The sequence below is a fragment of the Gossypium hirsutum genome, chromosome A08, assembly GCF_007990345.1.
Source record: "Gossypium hirsutum isolate 1008001.06 chromosome A08, Gossypium_hirsutum_v2.1, whole genome shotgun sequence".
In the NCBI taxonomy this organism is placed as follows: Eukaryota; Viridiplantae; Streptophyta; class Magnoliopsida; order Malvales; family Malvaceae; genus Gossypium; species Gossypium hirsutum.
Window position 1 is genome coordinate 122,848,564 of NC_053431.1, and position 16,759 is coordinate 122,865,322.

The window sequence follows — 16,759 nt, forward strand, 5'->3', positions numbered from 1 at the left end:
AGTAAATTGATGAAACATTCCCACAGTTAAAAACTGATCTTTGTATGCCAGTATGAGATACCCGTACTATACCACACGTCACTGTCTGATTATTCTGTCAACCACTTCATTTTTTAACAATAAAAAATAATGTATTTTTTTTATAGAAGTTACCAATTTACTTTTATTTATTTATTTAACATATAAGGACTAATTTGACGAATTTTTTAGTGAAAGAGACAAAATACAATCTTACTTCTAATACAGAGACCTCCATGATATTTTTGCCCATTCAAACTCAAACTCCCAAGTGAATATTAGATATGGGTATATGTAAGCAAAGAGTATAATATTTCTTTTTCAAGTCGTTTCTTGTATTTGAATATACAAAAGTGAAGTGCTGGAAATGAATACTTCCGCCTTGGTCCATAAGAAAAACATCAGCTCCAAAACTTCATCTAAATTTCACAATTAAACACAAGGACCCAGAATTTATAAACAATGCAAAAACCAGAAAGTACAGACCAAATCATAGATGGCACCTCCTAAAGGCAACATAATGAACAAACTAAACTAAGATGTGAGTTCAGAATACTCTTAAAATCACTTAAAAGCAGCAAACAACTCCTTAAATAAACATAGTATCAATTTCCCAAAGTATCAACTCGTAGATAAGCATGAAATACGACTCAAAAATCTAACCGGCTACTGTAACTAACCCGGTGCAGCAATTATGATTTCGTTTCTTGCCTCCGGAAATTACTGAAAGATTAACAAGGTGTTAAAGCGATATTTTCCAGAAACAAGACTGATTATGCAATTTGTCTTATTTCTGGGAATTAAAAAGTAAAAGATAAAAAACTTCATAATAGTTTCTATGGATAAAAAACTTCATAATAGGTGCCTGATCTTTTGTCCTAGAAAGCACCTTTTTTTTGGCTAATTGTCCCCGGAGTTATGAACACTTCTGCCGCTTGCATTTCAACCCTAGAGCTTCTTTCTCTCTTTCACCTGATGAATGGCAAGAACATCTTGACTAGACAAAGACGAAAGGTTTATGTACCTCGATCCACTTGACTATGTATGGAGAAATGCTCCAATATAAGAAAAAAAATCATCTTTCGATATATACATGTGTATAAATAAGGATCCCATACACTTCTGGCCATGATAGGCAACCTCAGATGAATAATATGATTCTCAACACTTTACAAAAGGCATGAGCTTTCCACTTGAAATACTGAGACCAACCTGCAGCCTGATAGATATACGATAGAATACAGTTCAAACACTAGTTAAACAGAGAGCCTGCCATGGATAATGGGCAAATATTCTCAAAGAGAAACTATATGATGTTAATCCACGGATCAAAATGAAGATACGATGATTCCATTTTAAATTGACAGAATTAACAGGGAAGAATTGAATTATCAGCAGGCTTCCTCTCAAAAAATCGAATTACCCTCCCCCTTTTTCTTTCCAAAACCAAAATGAAATAAAACATAAAACAAAGTGATACAAGTTTCCCGCTTTTATCATATGACAAATAGTGTTCCCTGAAGAATATACATCAATGTATGTTATTCTGTAAAGAGTAATATAGGTCACTTAACTAACATGTATAAGTCGCAGCTGACTCTCAGAATCAACAAATCACCTGCCTTGAATAACTCTATAATTAAGTACCAAATCCTCGGGTTTCTTCCATATGTAAGCCCGTACAGTAGCTAAGCTCATATCAGGAGATAATACCTGGAACAGATAGTAAACAGATAAAAAAAAGGGGCCAGCATACTGTGATTGAACTTGAACTAACAAGTTGGTCTAAAATTATTTTTCTATGTTTATTTCAAATTCCACAGATTGAAATATTGGTAAGAGAAAATGAGGAAAAAGTCACACAACTTTGACAGATATGCTCTTAGCCAATGGCATTTTAGCATTCAACAAGCAATTGACTTGCCTGATTATTGCATAAAATCTCAACAGAAGGCCGAAGCTTTTGCCGTGGCTTCAATCCAGACCGAAAAGATCCATCTCCAACTGCCGAATGCTGCAATTGTCCTCCAATTCCAGGAGCAAATGTTCCGACGGTATTTAAATTATCAATTGGTTTGTCAAGCACCATCTTTTCTTTGACATAATTAATAACCTACAAAACCACAACAGAGTGAATGTAGTCTCATCAATATACTGTATATGCGCCCTAAAATAACATTTTTAATAACCTAACAGTGTTCGGACCCTTATTCCTTCTGTGCTCCGAAATATGAATTTATTCTAGAGTATTTACCCGAGTGATCTAAATCAGTATAATAACGGCATTTGCTACCTTGCACAATCAATTTCCATGCAAAAGAAATTGTCTTTTGCAAGTACTACAGAAAACCAAATAGACCTACCTTTTGTGTTCTCAATATACGCGGTGCACTCAACTTCCCCTGTGTGAGGATCTGAACAGCTGAACCTTCACATGGATGAAGGTAGAAGCTGCACCTGAAAAAATGAAAAGGGAATTCATCAAGAGAGAGAAAGGACTGAAAGACACCCTAGTGAACACCGGAAAAATAAAATATGGGGAAACGAAGGGATATTGACTTGTATTTAGTAAAAATACTATCAATAATGCTCATTATTAGGGTCTGATATCATGCTTTGTGATAGTTTCTTGTTTTTACGATTTTAGCAAGATTAAATAGAGGCTATTATAACTAATAAAAAGTATGGAAAAGAATAAAGTTTTTTTCTCAAAAATTCTCTCCCTTCCTTGGCAAATTCTTTTTCTCCCAAAATTTCTCTTTCTCTGCAAAGCATAAGATCTTATTCTAAACCATTCCTAAAAAAGAGGGGGGGGGGATGAAGCCTCTCAAATCAGCCATGGCAAGTAGAAGAGGTACCATCCTACTTGAGAACCTCCACAACATAAAAATATACTTATATGAGTGCTCCCAATGCTTGACACGAGAAAACCAGTGTGTGGATTCTGGATTCAGGGGCATCAGATCATGTGAGATGTGACAGTGTTTCATAAATATAATCCATGTCGTGATAATGGTGGAAAGTGCTGATGGGTCTCTTTAAGGTGGCTGGTACAAGTTCAGTTATTAACTCAAGGATATAACCCTTGATTCAATAGCATTTGGGCCAAATTTTGATTGCATTATGCTAGCCATACATAAGATTACAAGAGACCCTAATTGTGTTGCTAAATTACTCCCAAAATGTGTGAATTTCGAGTCTTGGACTCGAGGAAGACAATAGGCTATGCTAGGATGTGGATGGGCCTCTACCTTCTCAAAGTTGATGTGCCAAAAAGGCAATCTCAAAAACCAACTTGTGCGGCTTCATCAGCTTATACCAACAAGGGATGGAGCAATAATTTTGTGGCATTACCGATTAGGTTATTTGAATTTCAAGTATCTAGAAAAAAGGTATCTCAATCACTCAACAAAAATATGCTCCAGATCTATTGAAAGAAACATGGAGGCTTAGGTGCAAACCAACAGACACCTTCATGGATCTTGCTAACAAGATGGAAATAGAGTATGGATCATATTTGATCCAATTGAGAAGCTTCTAGAACCTATGGATCATATCCTTAAATATCTAAATGGAAGTCCTAGCAAAAGAACATACTCAAGAAAATATCAAACAGAGATGTCAAACATACACAGATGCTGATTGGGCTAGTTCCATGATAGACTGAAGATCAACCACCTATTGTGACACTTTTTCTATAGGGAGCCTGACTACATAAAAAAACCAAGAAGCAATCTGTCACAGCCACAAACAATAGAAAAGCTGAATTTAAAACATTGTCACATGGCATTTGTGAGTGAATGTGGTTAGAACAAATGTTGAATGTATTAAATATATCTACAGGAAATTCCATGAAACTTTAAAATGATAATAAGCCAATAATAAGCATTGCCAAAAACCCCATTCACCATGATCGAACTGAACACGTGAAGATCGAACGCCACTTCATCAAAGAGAAGATTAAAAAAAAAAAAGAAGAATTCTTAGACTAGTTGATATTGAACCTTTTGAGAATCACACCCCAAAAGCTAGCTATTAAGGTTGGAGAGCGTACATACATATAAACCCCATAAGGAATTCTCATACATCCCTATGTGGGATCCAAATTCAAACCTTACAATTCCGTACATATCAATCCACCAAGCTCCGCAATTCCAATCCCTACATGGATTAGCTTTGTGCTAGCTTATTCTAGCCTCAGGCCTACACTACACTACCAATGTCACCATCTATCACATTATTGCAATTAAAAGGCGTGAGGACTAGCTAAGTCTCATACCAATTAGTATGAGCCTTTGGAGAACCACACCCAAAAGCTAGTGATTGAAATTAGAGAGCCTATGTCCATTTAAACCCTACTAGAAAATCCCACACTTTGCCCCACAGCTTGCAGTTGAGTACATATCACTAGTCTATATATTTCCGTGCCACCAAACTGGAAATGGCATTATGTTGAAATATTTTTGAGAACTTTAAGTCCAAGCTGGACGTGATAAATATTTTTGAGAACAGGCTTTTTCTATTCCGTCTTATTCATAAGAAATTACATAAATATTTATACACATAGTAAGCCTAACTTAGGAAACTCTATACTAGGAAATAGACTAACTCTAGGGATGCTGTCTAAAAAATACAGCCTTAAAGTTAGGGATAGTAATCAGTAAAATATTTACAGAATCCTATCTGATATACTTAAATATTCCTTAATTAGTAAACTGTAATCTGACACTCCCCCTCAAGCTGGGAAGTGGATATCATCCATTCTCAGCTTGCTTACTAGTTTTTGAAACAACTTTCCAGACAACCCCTTGGTAAGTATGTCTGCTAGTTGACCATCAGTGGACACAAATAGAGTGCAAATTAAGCCACTGTCCAGTTTTTCCTTTATAAAATGTCTGTCAACCTCAACGTGCTTCGTACGATCATGTTGAACTGGATTATGTGCAATATCGATAGCAGACTTATTATCACAATACAACTTCATTGGACCTTCCCACTTGAACTTCAAATCTTCCAAAATAATTTTTAGCCATAATAGCTCACAAATTCCAAGAGCCATCGCCCTAAATTCAGCTTCTGCACTAGATCTAGCCACAACATTCTGTTTTTTACTCCTCCAAGTCACAAGATTGCCTCCTAGGAAAGTGCAATAGCCCGAGGTTGATCTTCTATCAACCATAGACCTTGCATAATCTGCATCAGTATAGGCTTCAAGGGTTAAATTCTCCCCCTTTTTAAATAGGATTCCTTTACCTGGCGTGCCCTTTAAGTACTGTAGAATTTGATACACAGCTCTAAGATGTGATTCTTTGGGGTTGTGCATAAACTGACTTACAACACCGACTGCATAGGCAATATCCGGTCTGGTATGAGACAAGTAAATGAGCTTCCCCACAAGTCTTTGATATGAACTTTTATCAACTGCTGCATCTTCTAGTGCATCTCCAAGTCTGTGATTCACCTTTATGGGTGTGTCTGCTGGTTTACATCCCAACTTGCCTGTCTTTGTCAACAAATCAACTATGTATTTTTGCTGAGATATGAAGATTCCTTCCAGAGAGTGTGCCACTTCAATACCAAGGAAATATTTTAACTTTCCGAGTTCTTTGACTTCAAATTCTTTTACTAGGCATTTCTTTAAATTCTCCATTCCTTCCAGGTCATCACCGGTCACTATAATGTCATCTACATAGACTAATAAAGCAGTCACTCCCCCTGAAGATGAGTGTTTTACAAACAGAGTGTGATCTCCTTAACTCTGTTTATACCCCAACTTGAGCATTACTTTGGTAAATCTTCCAAACCAAGCCCTCGGGGACTGTTTTAGTCCATACAAAGCCTTTTTTAGTCTGCAAACTACCTGTCCTGTATTTGGACCGAATCCTGGTGGAACATCCATATATACTTCCTCCTCAAGATCACCATGTAAAAAGGCGTTTATGTCAAATTGCTGTAATTTCCAGCCTCGGTTGGCAGCTAGTGACAACAACACTCTCACAGTGTTCATCTTTGCAACAGGGGCAAATGTCTCAAGGTAGTCTACTCCATACATTTGAGTGTACCCTTTAGCAACCAATCTTGCTTTGTACCTCTCCAAAGAACCATCTGATTTATACTTCACTGTGTACACCCAGCGACATCCCACTGGTTTCTTTCCTCTCGGTAATTTCACCAAGTCCCATGTCTTATTTTTTTCAAGAGCTTCCATTTCAACCTTCATGGCATTTTCCCAATTCTCATCTTCTAATGACTCGGATACTGTTTTGGGAATGGAGATAGAATTTAGGCTAGTAAGAAACGCTTTGTGGTTATGGGACAAATTTTTGTAAGACAAAAATAAGTACAAGGGATGTTTTGTACAGGCTCTAATCCCTTTTCTAATAGCAATGGGAAATTCATCTAAATTTTCAGTAGTTTCAGTAGTAGGTTCAGCAATTACCTCAAGTTGTATAGGAGGAGACGATGATTGAACTTGCACCGGTGCCTTCTTCCTTGAGTAAACCAGTAAAGGACTAGTGTCCTGAATCCCTCTTTGTGATTTGGGTGTATTAGGCTCTGTTTCAGGTTGCTGGACAGGAGCTGGAATGTGAGTGTTTGGTTGCTGGACGCTGGAATGTGAGTGTTTGGTTGCTGGACGGGAGCTGGAATGTGAGTGTTTGGTTGCTGGACAGGAGCTGGAATGCAAGTGTTTGGTTGCTAGACAGTAGCTGGAATGTCAAGAAGAAAGAATTCTCTGTCCTTATCTTCTGTGAATAAGATCTCCCCCTGAAGATAAGGACGAGTAAAGAAATTCTCTTGTTCTGCAAAAGTAACATCCGCTGATACATAAAATTTTTTGTGGCTGGATGATAGCATTTGTACCCCTTTTGAGTGGAAGAATAACCGAGAAAGACACACTTGACAGCTCGTGGATCAAATTTTCCTCTATTTTGAGAATGTACATGTACAAAGGCAACACAACCAAATATTTTGGGAGGAAGGCTACTTGAAGTACTAAAATCAGGAAAGAATTTTGCTAGAACTTGCATAGGAATGAGATTCAAGGACTTTTGTAGGCAATCTATTTATCATATGAGTAGCAGTTAAAACAGCCTCCCCAGTATTGTTTAGGGACATTTTTTTGGAACAAGAGGGCTCTTGTAATAGCTAAAATGTGACCATTTTTTCTTTCGGCAACACCATTTTGTTGGGGTGTGCTAACACAAGATGACTCATGTATAATGCCTCTTTCTTGGAAATATGGTGAGAGAAACTGATTGAAATAGTCCTTGGCATTGTCTGACCTAAACCTTTTTATTTCAGCTCCAAATTGTGTTTTGATCATGTTGTAAAAGGTTGGAAAGACAGACCTTACATCAGATTTCTGTTTTAAAAGAAATATCCAAGACACACGGGTACAATGATCAATAAAGGATACAAACCACCGAGCCCCAGAAATATTTGAAATAGTGGATGATCCCCAAACATCACTACGAATAAGAGTAAAAGGAGCGGATGTTCTTTTATTGCTTACCGGAAAATAGGTACGTTTATGTTTTGCAAGTTCACAGACATCACAATGGAATTTTTCAACAGTTAATCCTTTGAACAATGAAGGAAACATAATTTTAAGGACTCTAAACGATGGATGACCAAGGCGGAGGTGATGGAGCCAAATTTGGTTTTTATTGGTTTTAATAGATTCGGATATGAAAGATAATGGTGAGGAATTCAGAGCACTAACTTCTCCACTGGATTCCTCAAGATAGTATAGGCCATTTACTTCCTTAGCATGTCCAATCATCCTCCTCGTATTCTGTTCCTGAAAAAGACATCGATTGTGATAGAAAACCACACTACAGTTAGAGTCTTTGGTAATTCTTTGGATGGATAGAAGATTGGTAAATAGTTTTGGAACGTGAAGGACATTTTTAAGAGTAAGGGTTTTGTTTATAACAATATCACCCTGACCAGCCACTGTGATCACAGAACCATCGGCTACTGTTATCTTTCTACTACTAGGACAAGGTGTATATGAAACAAATTTTTGTGAGGAGTGGGTCATGTGGTCTGTAGCTCCTGAGTCAATGACCCAAGAACTTTTTGTGGGTATATCCGAGATTTTAGAATTTTGAGAAGAGAATATACCTAAAAAAACCAAACCACTAGTAGATTCTTCAACTTCTCAATTTCTTCTTTACTGAACTCAACAGATGATTCTTGAGAATTCCCTTCTCCAGTGTTGCTGGTTTTGACAGTTTCAGCCATGTTTCTTTTGAACAAATTCTACAGGCTTGAGGGTTGATCGGGAATGAGAAGAAGTTGCCAGACAAAGAAAAAAATCCCAGAATTTGAGCTAAAAAAACGGCTCTAATACCATGTTAAGAACAGGCTTTTTCTATTCCGTCTTATTCATAAGAAATTACATAAATATTTATACACATAGTAAGCCTAACTTAGGAAACTCTATACTAGGAAACAGACTAACTCTAGGGATGCTGTTTAAAAAAAACAGCCTTAAAGTTAAGGGATAGTAATCAGTAAAATATTTACAGAATCCTATCTGATACACTTAAATATTCCTTAATTTGTAAACTGTAATCTGACAATAACCCAACGTGAGGGGAAGCGTGGGAATCAAGGGACATTGACTAGTATTTATAAAAATCTTTTAGGAGCACTTATGTTGATTGAGGTTTGGTAAAGATGTTTTTGTAATAATTTATTTACTAGTGGTTGGTAAAGATAATTTAAGAGTAATTGCTGCATTTTATAATAATCCCCATTATTAGAGCCATATCAAGCTTTGGAATAGTTTTGGGTTTTTAGGGTTCAATCAAATATAAATATAGGCTATTGTAACTAAGAAAAAGTAAAAATAAAAATAAAAATAAAGATATTTCTCTCTCATAATTTTTCATTCTCTCCCTCGAGAAACTCTTTTTCTCCAAAATTTCTCTTTCTCAACAAAATTCATATTATCCACATGGTTCTTGATGTCGAGCGACAATGTATGGGAAGCACATTTCCTTTTTCTAAATCAAGAGAAAAGCAAATGTCCACAAGAAAAGTATCAATAAAGGCTATAACAAAACAAAAACATAGAAAGCTAACACTTCCAATTAAGTTCATCTCTGTGTAGCAAGCCTATTGACAAAAAGAAGTCGACCAATAAGCAAAGGAAAGTTTAATGAGGTTACAGAAGTTACTTGGTGTTCTCTCGTGATGGGAGCTGATTATTCAATACACAGTCCAAAACCCACCATGGGAAGTCCTTCTCATCCTCAATACCATCCAATTCAGTAATTTTCTTTCTCCAAGGACCTCCTTGAGAACCTTCAGTGATAATTGAAGGAGGGGAAACTGTAGACAACTCAAAAGGAGGATAGACTGTGGAGTCATTAAGAGCATTTCCATCCACCTCAATTCTTGAATGAGCAAGACTTCTTGGAGTAGTATCTTTTCTTGATAAAGCATTTCCATTAGCTGGAGTCTGCAAGCCAAGTCTTTGCCTTCTTTTGGTCATCCAATGAGCCAACAGACCTTTAAGGGTTTCCCGGCCTAGATTAACCTGCCAAAGACAGTCAAAACCAGATGAATGCAATAATCACAGATTTCTCACATATACTACATCAAAAGATTGCCACAATCAATGGAAAAACCTAATACCTTATCATCCTCAGACTTGCCAGTTATATTCAGATCAGCAGAATACATCTCTGCAGAAAAACATTGGGGTGTGTCCAAATGAACAGAGAAGCTTCCAAGTCGGGCATCCAGAGTGAACCATGAAGGGATGCTTACCTAGAATGGTTTTAAACAAAAATCAAGAGTAAATTCCAAAAATAAAATTGAATTATATTGAAATGACTTAACTTCAAATAAATAGTTACCGCACCATCTCAAACAACTGCTCCTTTTTCTCATCAAATGAGACCTGGGCATTGAAATTAAAGAAATATATAAATGCATACAACTAAAAACATAACGGTGCATGTACAAGTGCGTTTATGTGCACCCAACCTGAAAGTGAAAGCAAAGGGCAATCCACTTCTCTCAAGAAAGAAAGATGGAAAATGAGGAAGAATCTAGTTCACCTGTCCATAGTCCTCGATCACAATACCCTTGATTATATCCCAGAGCTTTACTGAACCAGCAGTATCCTGTTAAGGAAGCATAAATATAAAAAAATGGAACTAAAACCCAACAAATATAGGTACTGCTAAATTTACCTTAGTCAACACATCCCTTCTGTTATTTAAAATTTCATGCTGAACTATTGCTGGAGTTCCAGGAATAGTAAAGATTGGCTCTTTATAAACAGGAGCCTGCCAATACCCAATAATGTCTGAACATCAGTAAAGGGAAAGGGATAGACAATCACTGCTACAACAAATTCCACAGACAGCCAAACTTCAAAGAGATATCCATTAAAAAAATTAATAATAAACCAAAACATTTCATGGTTCATGAAAGAAAGTCTATTACTTGTTCTGTGTTTTCTAGAGGTTGGTTGAACAAGAAACATATGAAACAGAACCATTAACAGCTCAGTGAGAAGCATCAAATTCACTAAAATGCAAGTGTATAAGCAGAGATTTTTTATGATAAGTGAAGTGATTTGCTGTAATTTCAAACACATAAACATGAGTACATACACAGACACTACACTTACTGGGGCTGTCCCTTCTAAACAAACTCTTGCCCTCGAGAAAGACAAGTTTCCAGCCAAGAATGAACCACCTCTTTGAAAGACCTTCTGAGGATTTTGTCCTTCAGCAGGCCATCTATGAAATGAAGAATCTGTTGTTGCAACCCATATACTATCATCATCCAATGCCAACTGCAAAATTGGGTGTTCCTTTTTGCAAAGCAATATACTTTCTCTTGTTGTCAAGTCTGTCAAATATAACTGATGTACGTAGAAAAGTAAGCACAAGTCGTGAGTTGAAGCTAAATGTTAGAGGTAGAAGACACGGATGAGAGGAATTGTCAAGATCAATAACCAAAAAGATTTAGATGTTTGGCCATTATTTGACATCATAATGATTTAGAAGTTATTTAAGCTAAAACAGACATTATCAAGTCTTAACATTAAATTTCATCCAGTTAAAGTTAAAAAGTTTTATTTCGTTTGTTGGTTCATTAATTTGGTAATTTTAACTTTTACAGGAATTGAAAATTTTGATGGTAGGAATCATATTTACTTGAGTTTTCCTTATTAGGTTTTTATTCATTGTTTACATGATGTAATTTTACCAAGTCAAACTTGAAAGTCTCCTACTTTGCATCACATGTCTTTGTATGAATATTATTACTTGAACTCCATAAATTAGCATGAGTAACTTCATTCACTAAAAAACAATTGTATGAGAACTGCAGCAGCTGTTGTGCCAATCCTTGCCCTAGTGCAAAGCTTAAGAAATTCTAGATGCGAAACCTATACCTTAATTCTTCTTCTTACTATATTACTTCAGGCAATGGCTTCAATCTTACACCAACCTTAAATCCTTCTAACTCCACTCACGCAAATTCATTATCAAATTAAACCCTTAACCATTAAATTAACACCTGTGAGTACTGTTAACAGTAGCAGCATATCCCAATCTAAATCCCATTACCAAAACTCGAAAGCAGCATATCCCAATCTAAATCCCATTACCAAAACTCGAAACCCCTAATTATTATTGTAATTTCCAATCCTTTAGTCTAAATCAAGCCTGAAATAGTAATCAGCCATAACCCTACATCAGCACAAAGTACTAGTCAATTTTCATATCAAAACATTAGCAAAAAAGATATAAATGTCCATCAAATAGGTTTGGCATGAATATGTACTTACAGAAAGATCTCTACCACCACTGTAAACATGACCAAATGTTGGGGTGCTTGCAAGTGCCCAAACAGAATCTGTATGCACCGCATAAGAGTGCACGCAACGTTGCTGACCAAGATCCCATAGCCTACAAAATAGAATTAGCCATTTAAAAGGCAATGCCTTAGATTCTATATGGTCAAAAATGGCATGTGGTTATATAACAGCTAAACCAACAAATTGTGTACCTGATCATAGAATCAGAGGACCCAGATAAACAATATCTGAAAGAAAACAAAATATCTGTCAAAAACATCACTGGTTAAATAAATAGAGCAGAAGAGCATGCAATCAAATAACAGAATTCACCAGAAGAAAATCAAGGGAATGACCCATCATACAACAATAAACTTCTAGATATGTCCAAAGAAAATTATTCATTCCAATTTCACTAGAAAGCCATATTGCAGTTGAAAACAAATGCAGACAAGTACATCTGATCTGCATAGAGGCATAAGCCCATAACAAGGTTCAGTTTCCTCAGTTCACCCACCCTCATTGTTCTCGAAATAGCATCCAGGGACAATTGGAAATGCACCAAAATTTTCCAATCAACCAACCAGTTTAGGCCAGTACTAACTGTTCCGCAGTTGCAAGATGAATTATCAGACAAAAAAAATGCTTCTTGTAATGCATAATAAAGCTCCAAAACTGTAAGGCCTCCAACTAACATCAAGCAATTTCTACTTCAAATCATAACTAAGGGCTGCAGAGCTGAATGTATTGCACCCACCTGCCAGTAGAATCCAGAAGGAGAGCCCTGGTGTTATCTATATGCCCTCTTAGCTTCATAGTCTTTGAACCAGTTCTTGGATCCCAAACTCGCAAAACCTATATGTAAGTGAGGTAAAGATAAGACAATCTCTTCCAAAATGTCATAGGTGGAGAGAAACATGATATTGTCAGAAAACTTGAATTCAGTAAGAAGCGCAAACTACCTTCTCAGTTCCACCAGACACAAGAAGGGTTCCATTATCATTCATTGCCAATGCATAGACCGACTCTTTGTGGCCTTTGGCAGTGATGGGGACATATCCATGACACTGCGTTGTGCTTGCATTAATGCTGTTATTCGAGCTAACTGTTCGCAAACTTGATATTGTTAATGGATTAGCAGAACCATTGATACCAATGGAACAATCATCTTCCATTACATCACTTGACTTTGAAAGTGGAGTAACCGCAGCTTCAATATCCCATATGAAAACCTCCCCACCAAGACCACCAGAAGCAACCCAATTGGTCTAAAAAGTATGACACTAAAAGAGAATCAGAATGTGACTTCTATAATCATAAACACCATACCTTGAGCACAACCTATGCTGCCAAATTAAACACAGAACACTAACAATATAGCACTCAGAACCTTTCATCCATGCAACTAACAAATTCAAAGAAAATATTGCATAGAAATTACATTTTTTTCAGCTGCAGCTAAACATGTAACATAGTCAGAGTGTTGGCGGAGAGTCCTGGTACAAGTTCCATCAGACAAGCAGTTCCATGTCTGGGTATAACCCAAGGACAGAGCATATCAGTACTTGATGCTTAGTCAAAAAAAAAAAAAAACAGCCAGAGGTACAGCATTAATTAATAGAAAACCTTCAGTGTGGTGTCTGAAGAGCAGGAAACAAGTGTATTGCCACCAGCTATTACAGTATCGTTTACCTGTATAACAAGAAAATTGTTTTATGCTCATTCATAACTTAGGCAGTAACAGAGATATGTTATATATGTGTAAGATGATTGGATGGTACTGAAGGAAACAAAAGATAAAAGAGCACTCAACATTTAAATTGACTATTGATGTAAGTGAAGTGCAATTTGATTATAAATCAAGATATAGTTCTACTAGATCAAAAATTGAACATAAATTAAATCTTTACAACTTCTAACAGAAAGTTATCAGCTAAAGTATGTTGGTCATGCACAAATCCAAAAGTAAACTGTCATAGGCAAAATAGAAGGTACCCAATCAACATGTGACTCAAATGTGGCAGAGCAAGTGGCAGCATCTTTACCCAGTGCCCATCTCTTAAGTGTGCCATCACGGCTTCCAGTGAAGAGATAGTTACATCCATCAGAGGCAGACGACTGTAGGACAGCTAAACAATTTAAGCCAGCACAATGCTGCTAGACAACATACCAAAGTGCAGAAACATCAGTACCAAGCGACTATACCCAATATAAACCAATAAAATGGTTGAATACAATCCAGATAATGGCTTTTTGCTGAGAATATAAACTGAATTAATAGCAGAATAATTTGATTTGATTGTACAAAAGATCCTAAGTTAATTATGGACATTTAATTAATATAAATAATTAATAACTGAGAACACAGGCATCATTTTCATTTAATATAACATGCTTCCCAAGTGTAAAAAGCATCCAATTTTGACACTGGGCAGTACTAACTCAGAGAAGGAAGTTGTCAAGTTTGACCCAAATAGATTTTAAAATTAAAAGTTTATAGGCATAGCAAATATACAATAAGCATTGCTTACTCAATACACAAGCTTTCTAGAATTTTATATATTCATTTATAGTTAAAGTTACCAGGAAACAAACTAAAAATGCAGACTAAGAATCCTGATAAAATCTAAAAAATGCAGACAGCGTTATAGTGAAATATAAAGATAAACAAACTAGAAACATAATAAAATCTAAATAAGCAAGTTCCTTGAGATTTCCAAAAACACATCAAGCAAGACTACTTGTCTACTTCAAAAGAAGGGGGGGGGGAGGAAAAATATGAAGGGATTTTTAAACCATAAAAAGAAATAACCTTTCTGTCATTGGCATCGCTCAATACATAGGTCAGTCGCTTTTCCTTACGCGGGCGGTTAGAATTGCCATTGTTCGCTGCACTGCCTACTCGATGCATTGCAGTGAACTCTACATAATCAGTCAAGTGAAAATTTAAAACTTTACCACCTTCAATGTGGCTAAATACTAGAATCTTTGAATACAATAGATTAAGTAGATAACCTATCTTGTACAACCCTAAACTCAATTAAACAAGGACAAAAGTACCTCAAATTTACCAAAATAGACCACAGTTATCTACCTTTAACTGGTAATTAATATTTCTTTAAAATAAAATAGTAGCAACCCTTCCACATGATTCTGCCAAAAAAGATTCGATCATTCAATGAACACACAATTAAACTCTAAATTAAAGCCAAATTTCGTCTCAAAATGCCAATTAAATATACTAAATATCGTAGCAGCTTAAAAGTTACTACAACCTTAACCATTTCAACTAAGAACTAACATTTAGATTCTCATCGAAAATTCAAACAAAATAGACCTACATGATCAAACTAACCAATTAACGCCAAAAAATGATCAAAGAAATACTACAGATTCAACAATCTTCCCTTAAAACTAAAAATTAAAAAAAAGTCAACTAAAATAAATTCATAAAGAAACAAACTAAAAAAGATCGGTGAGAACGTGAGAAATCAATGATCGGAGAGAGATTATTAAAAAATAAAATGAGAAAAGAAGTGAAGCTTTGAACTTACCGAAGGAAAAAGAAATCAAACACGTCGATGAAAATCAAATGGTCAACAGAAAGATATTAAATTAAACCCTAAAAGGAAAAGAATTGATACGTAATTCGACAGCGTTTTCTTGATATTAATTTTGATCTTTTTTCCTTTATTGCTAAAAAATGAGGGAAGAAATCTTTATAGAAAAACTAAACGGGAAAACTGCAGACTTAAAAAGAAGTCTAAAAGGAGTAGAAGTCTACAAGAGGAGTGGGACTGTGGGCTGTAGGTTTTTTTATAAAAAGATCCAAAACTTTTAATTATTTATGAAAATGAACCATGCTGAGTAAATAACCTGTTTTGAACATAAAACTGCGGTGTTGCTGTTGCCATTGGCGGCACCATCTATCACAATGACCCAATAATTGGCCCATACAATTATGATTTCTTTGGATGTCGTCAAGAGCAGCGATGACACCAAAAGAAATCAAATTTTAATTTCACGAGCCAATCATTGAGTGATTGTGATACGTGGTGTCGCCAATGGTAATAGCGGCACCAAGATTTACTATTCAAAACGGGTTATTTAGGTATATGATTTTCAGGGCGAGTTATTTTTGTAAATAATTAAAAGTTTTAGGTCATTTTTATAAAAAAACCTATAAGCTGTAGGGACCATGAAAAATCTAAGTAATTCAAACAATTTTTTTAGAAAAAGTGATTATCCAATCTAATTTATTTATTTTTATTTAATTCATAGTTACTTCTAATCTATATCTATTTTTCTATTTAAATTTTTTATTTAATTGTTAAATTAACAAAAGCTTAGTATTTTTATTAAAAACTCTATCACATGTCGGTGAATCCATAACTTTTTTAGGGACTGTAATTTAATTATTGTTTTTTGTAGATTAAAATATAAGTTTATATGTATTAATGTATATTATTTTTGAAGAGATTAAATAAAAAAATCAATTTTAGGCGACTAAAAGTGCAGTTTTACTATACATTGATTTATAATTTCTTTATTTATAAGGGGATTGAATTGGAAATTTTTCATTTGGGGGAAAAATGCAATTTCACTATGTACTAATTTATAGTTTCTCCATTTATAAGACGACTAAATTAAATTTTTTTCTTTTTTGGGAGAGCCAAGGCCTCTACAGACCCCTTTAGATTCGCCCTTTAAAAACTAAATATTTAAAGCACAAATGTTAATTTAAAAATAACATACAATAAATAATAGAACGTAGTGTTTGAAATCAATTAATAATAATATATAAAATATGTACGATATTAAAATAAAAAAATAGATTAAATCGTGAATAAAATAAAATTTAAACACGTAAATATATCATATTAAAAATACAAAGTAAATATAATTATTTAT

General features: G+C 35.3%; 1 protein-coding gene across 9 annotated transcripts; it reads right to left on the reverse strand.

The window, feature by feature from the left end:
* Window positions 1–421: 421 nt before the first annotated feature.
* LOC107894674 (WD repeat-containing protein 48) lies at window positions 422–15,632 on the reverse strand. Of its 9 annotated transcripts, none has more exons than XM_016819933.2 (20): window positions 15,403–15,607; window positions 14,943–15,001; window positions 14,661–14,770; window positions 13,844–14,005; window positions 13,475–13,540; window positions 13,290–13,379; window positions 12,811–13,116; window positions 12,606–12,703; window positions 12,061–12,096; window positions 11,840–11,960; window positions 10,673–10,909; window positions 10,230–10,325; window positions 10,095–10,160; window positions 9,896–9,934; window positions 9,667–9,801; window positions 9,207–9,568; window positions 2,382–2,475; window positions 1,943–2,131; window positions 1,641–1,731; window positions 422–1,237 (listed from the first exon to the last, which is right to left on the reverse strand). In XM_016819933.2, the coding sequence occupies exons 3-20, from the start codon at window positions 14,757–14,759 to the stop codon at window positions 1,188–1,190; spliced, it is 2,337 nt and encodes a 778-aa protein (XP_016675422.2). In that variant the 5' UTR covers window positions 14,760–14,770; window positions 14,943–15,001; window positions 15,403–15,607; the 3' UTR covers window positions 422–1,187. The 9 variants fall into 9 exon arrangements, with proteins under 9 accessions (XP_016675422.2, XP_016675429.2, XP_016675424.2 ...); XM_016819940.2 differs by having other exon boundaries at window positions 13,844–14,002; window positions 15,403–15,606; XM_016819935.2 differs by lacking the exon at window positions 14,943–15,001 and having other exon boundaries at window positions 13,844–14,002; window positions 15,403–15,632.
* Between the last annotated feature and the right edge of the window lie 1,127 nt (window positions 15,633–16,759).

Bases quoted from the DNA above. Each gene is read 5' to 3' on its own strand.
- LOC107894674 (XM_016819928.2), bottom strand. From the start codon at position 14,759: ATGCATCGAGTAGGCAGTGCAGCGAACAATGGCAATTCTAACCGCCCG. The intron at 12,097-12,605 runs GTGGGTGCAATA...GTTTTCTTTCAG, and splicing joins CTTCTGGATTCTACTGGCAG to ATATTGTTTATCTGGGTCCT. The intron at 2,476-9,206 runs GTAACTTCTGTA...TCATTTTTTCAG, and splicing joins CCATCACGAGAGAACACCAA to GTGCAGCTTCTACCTTCATC.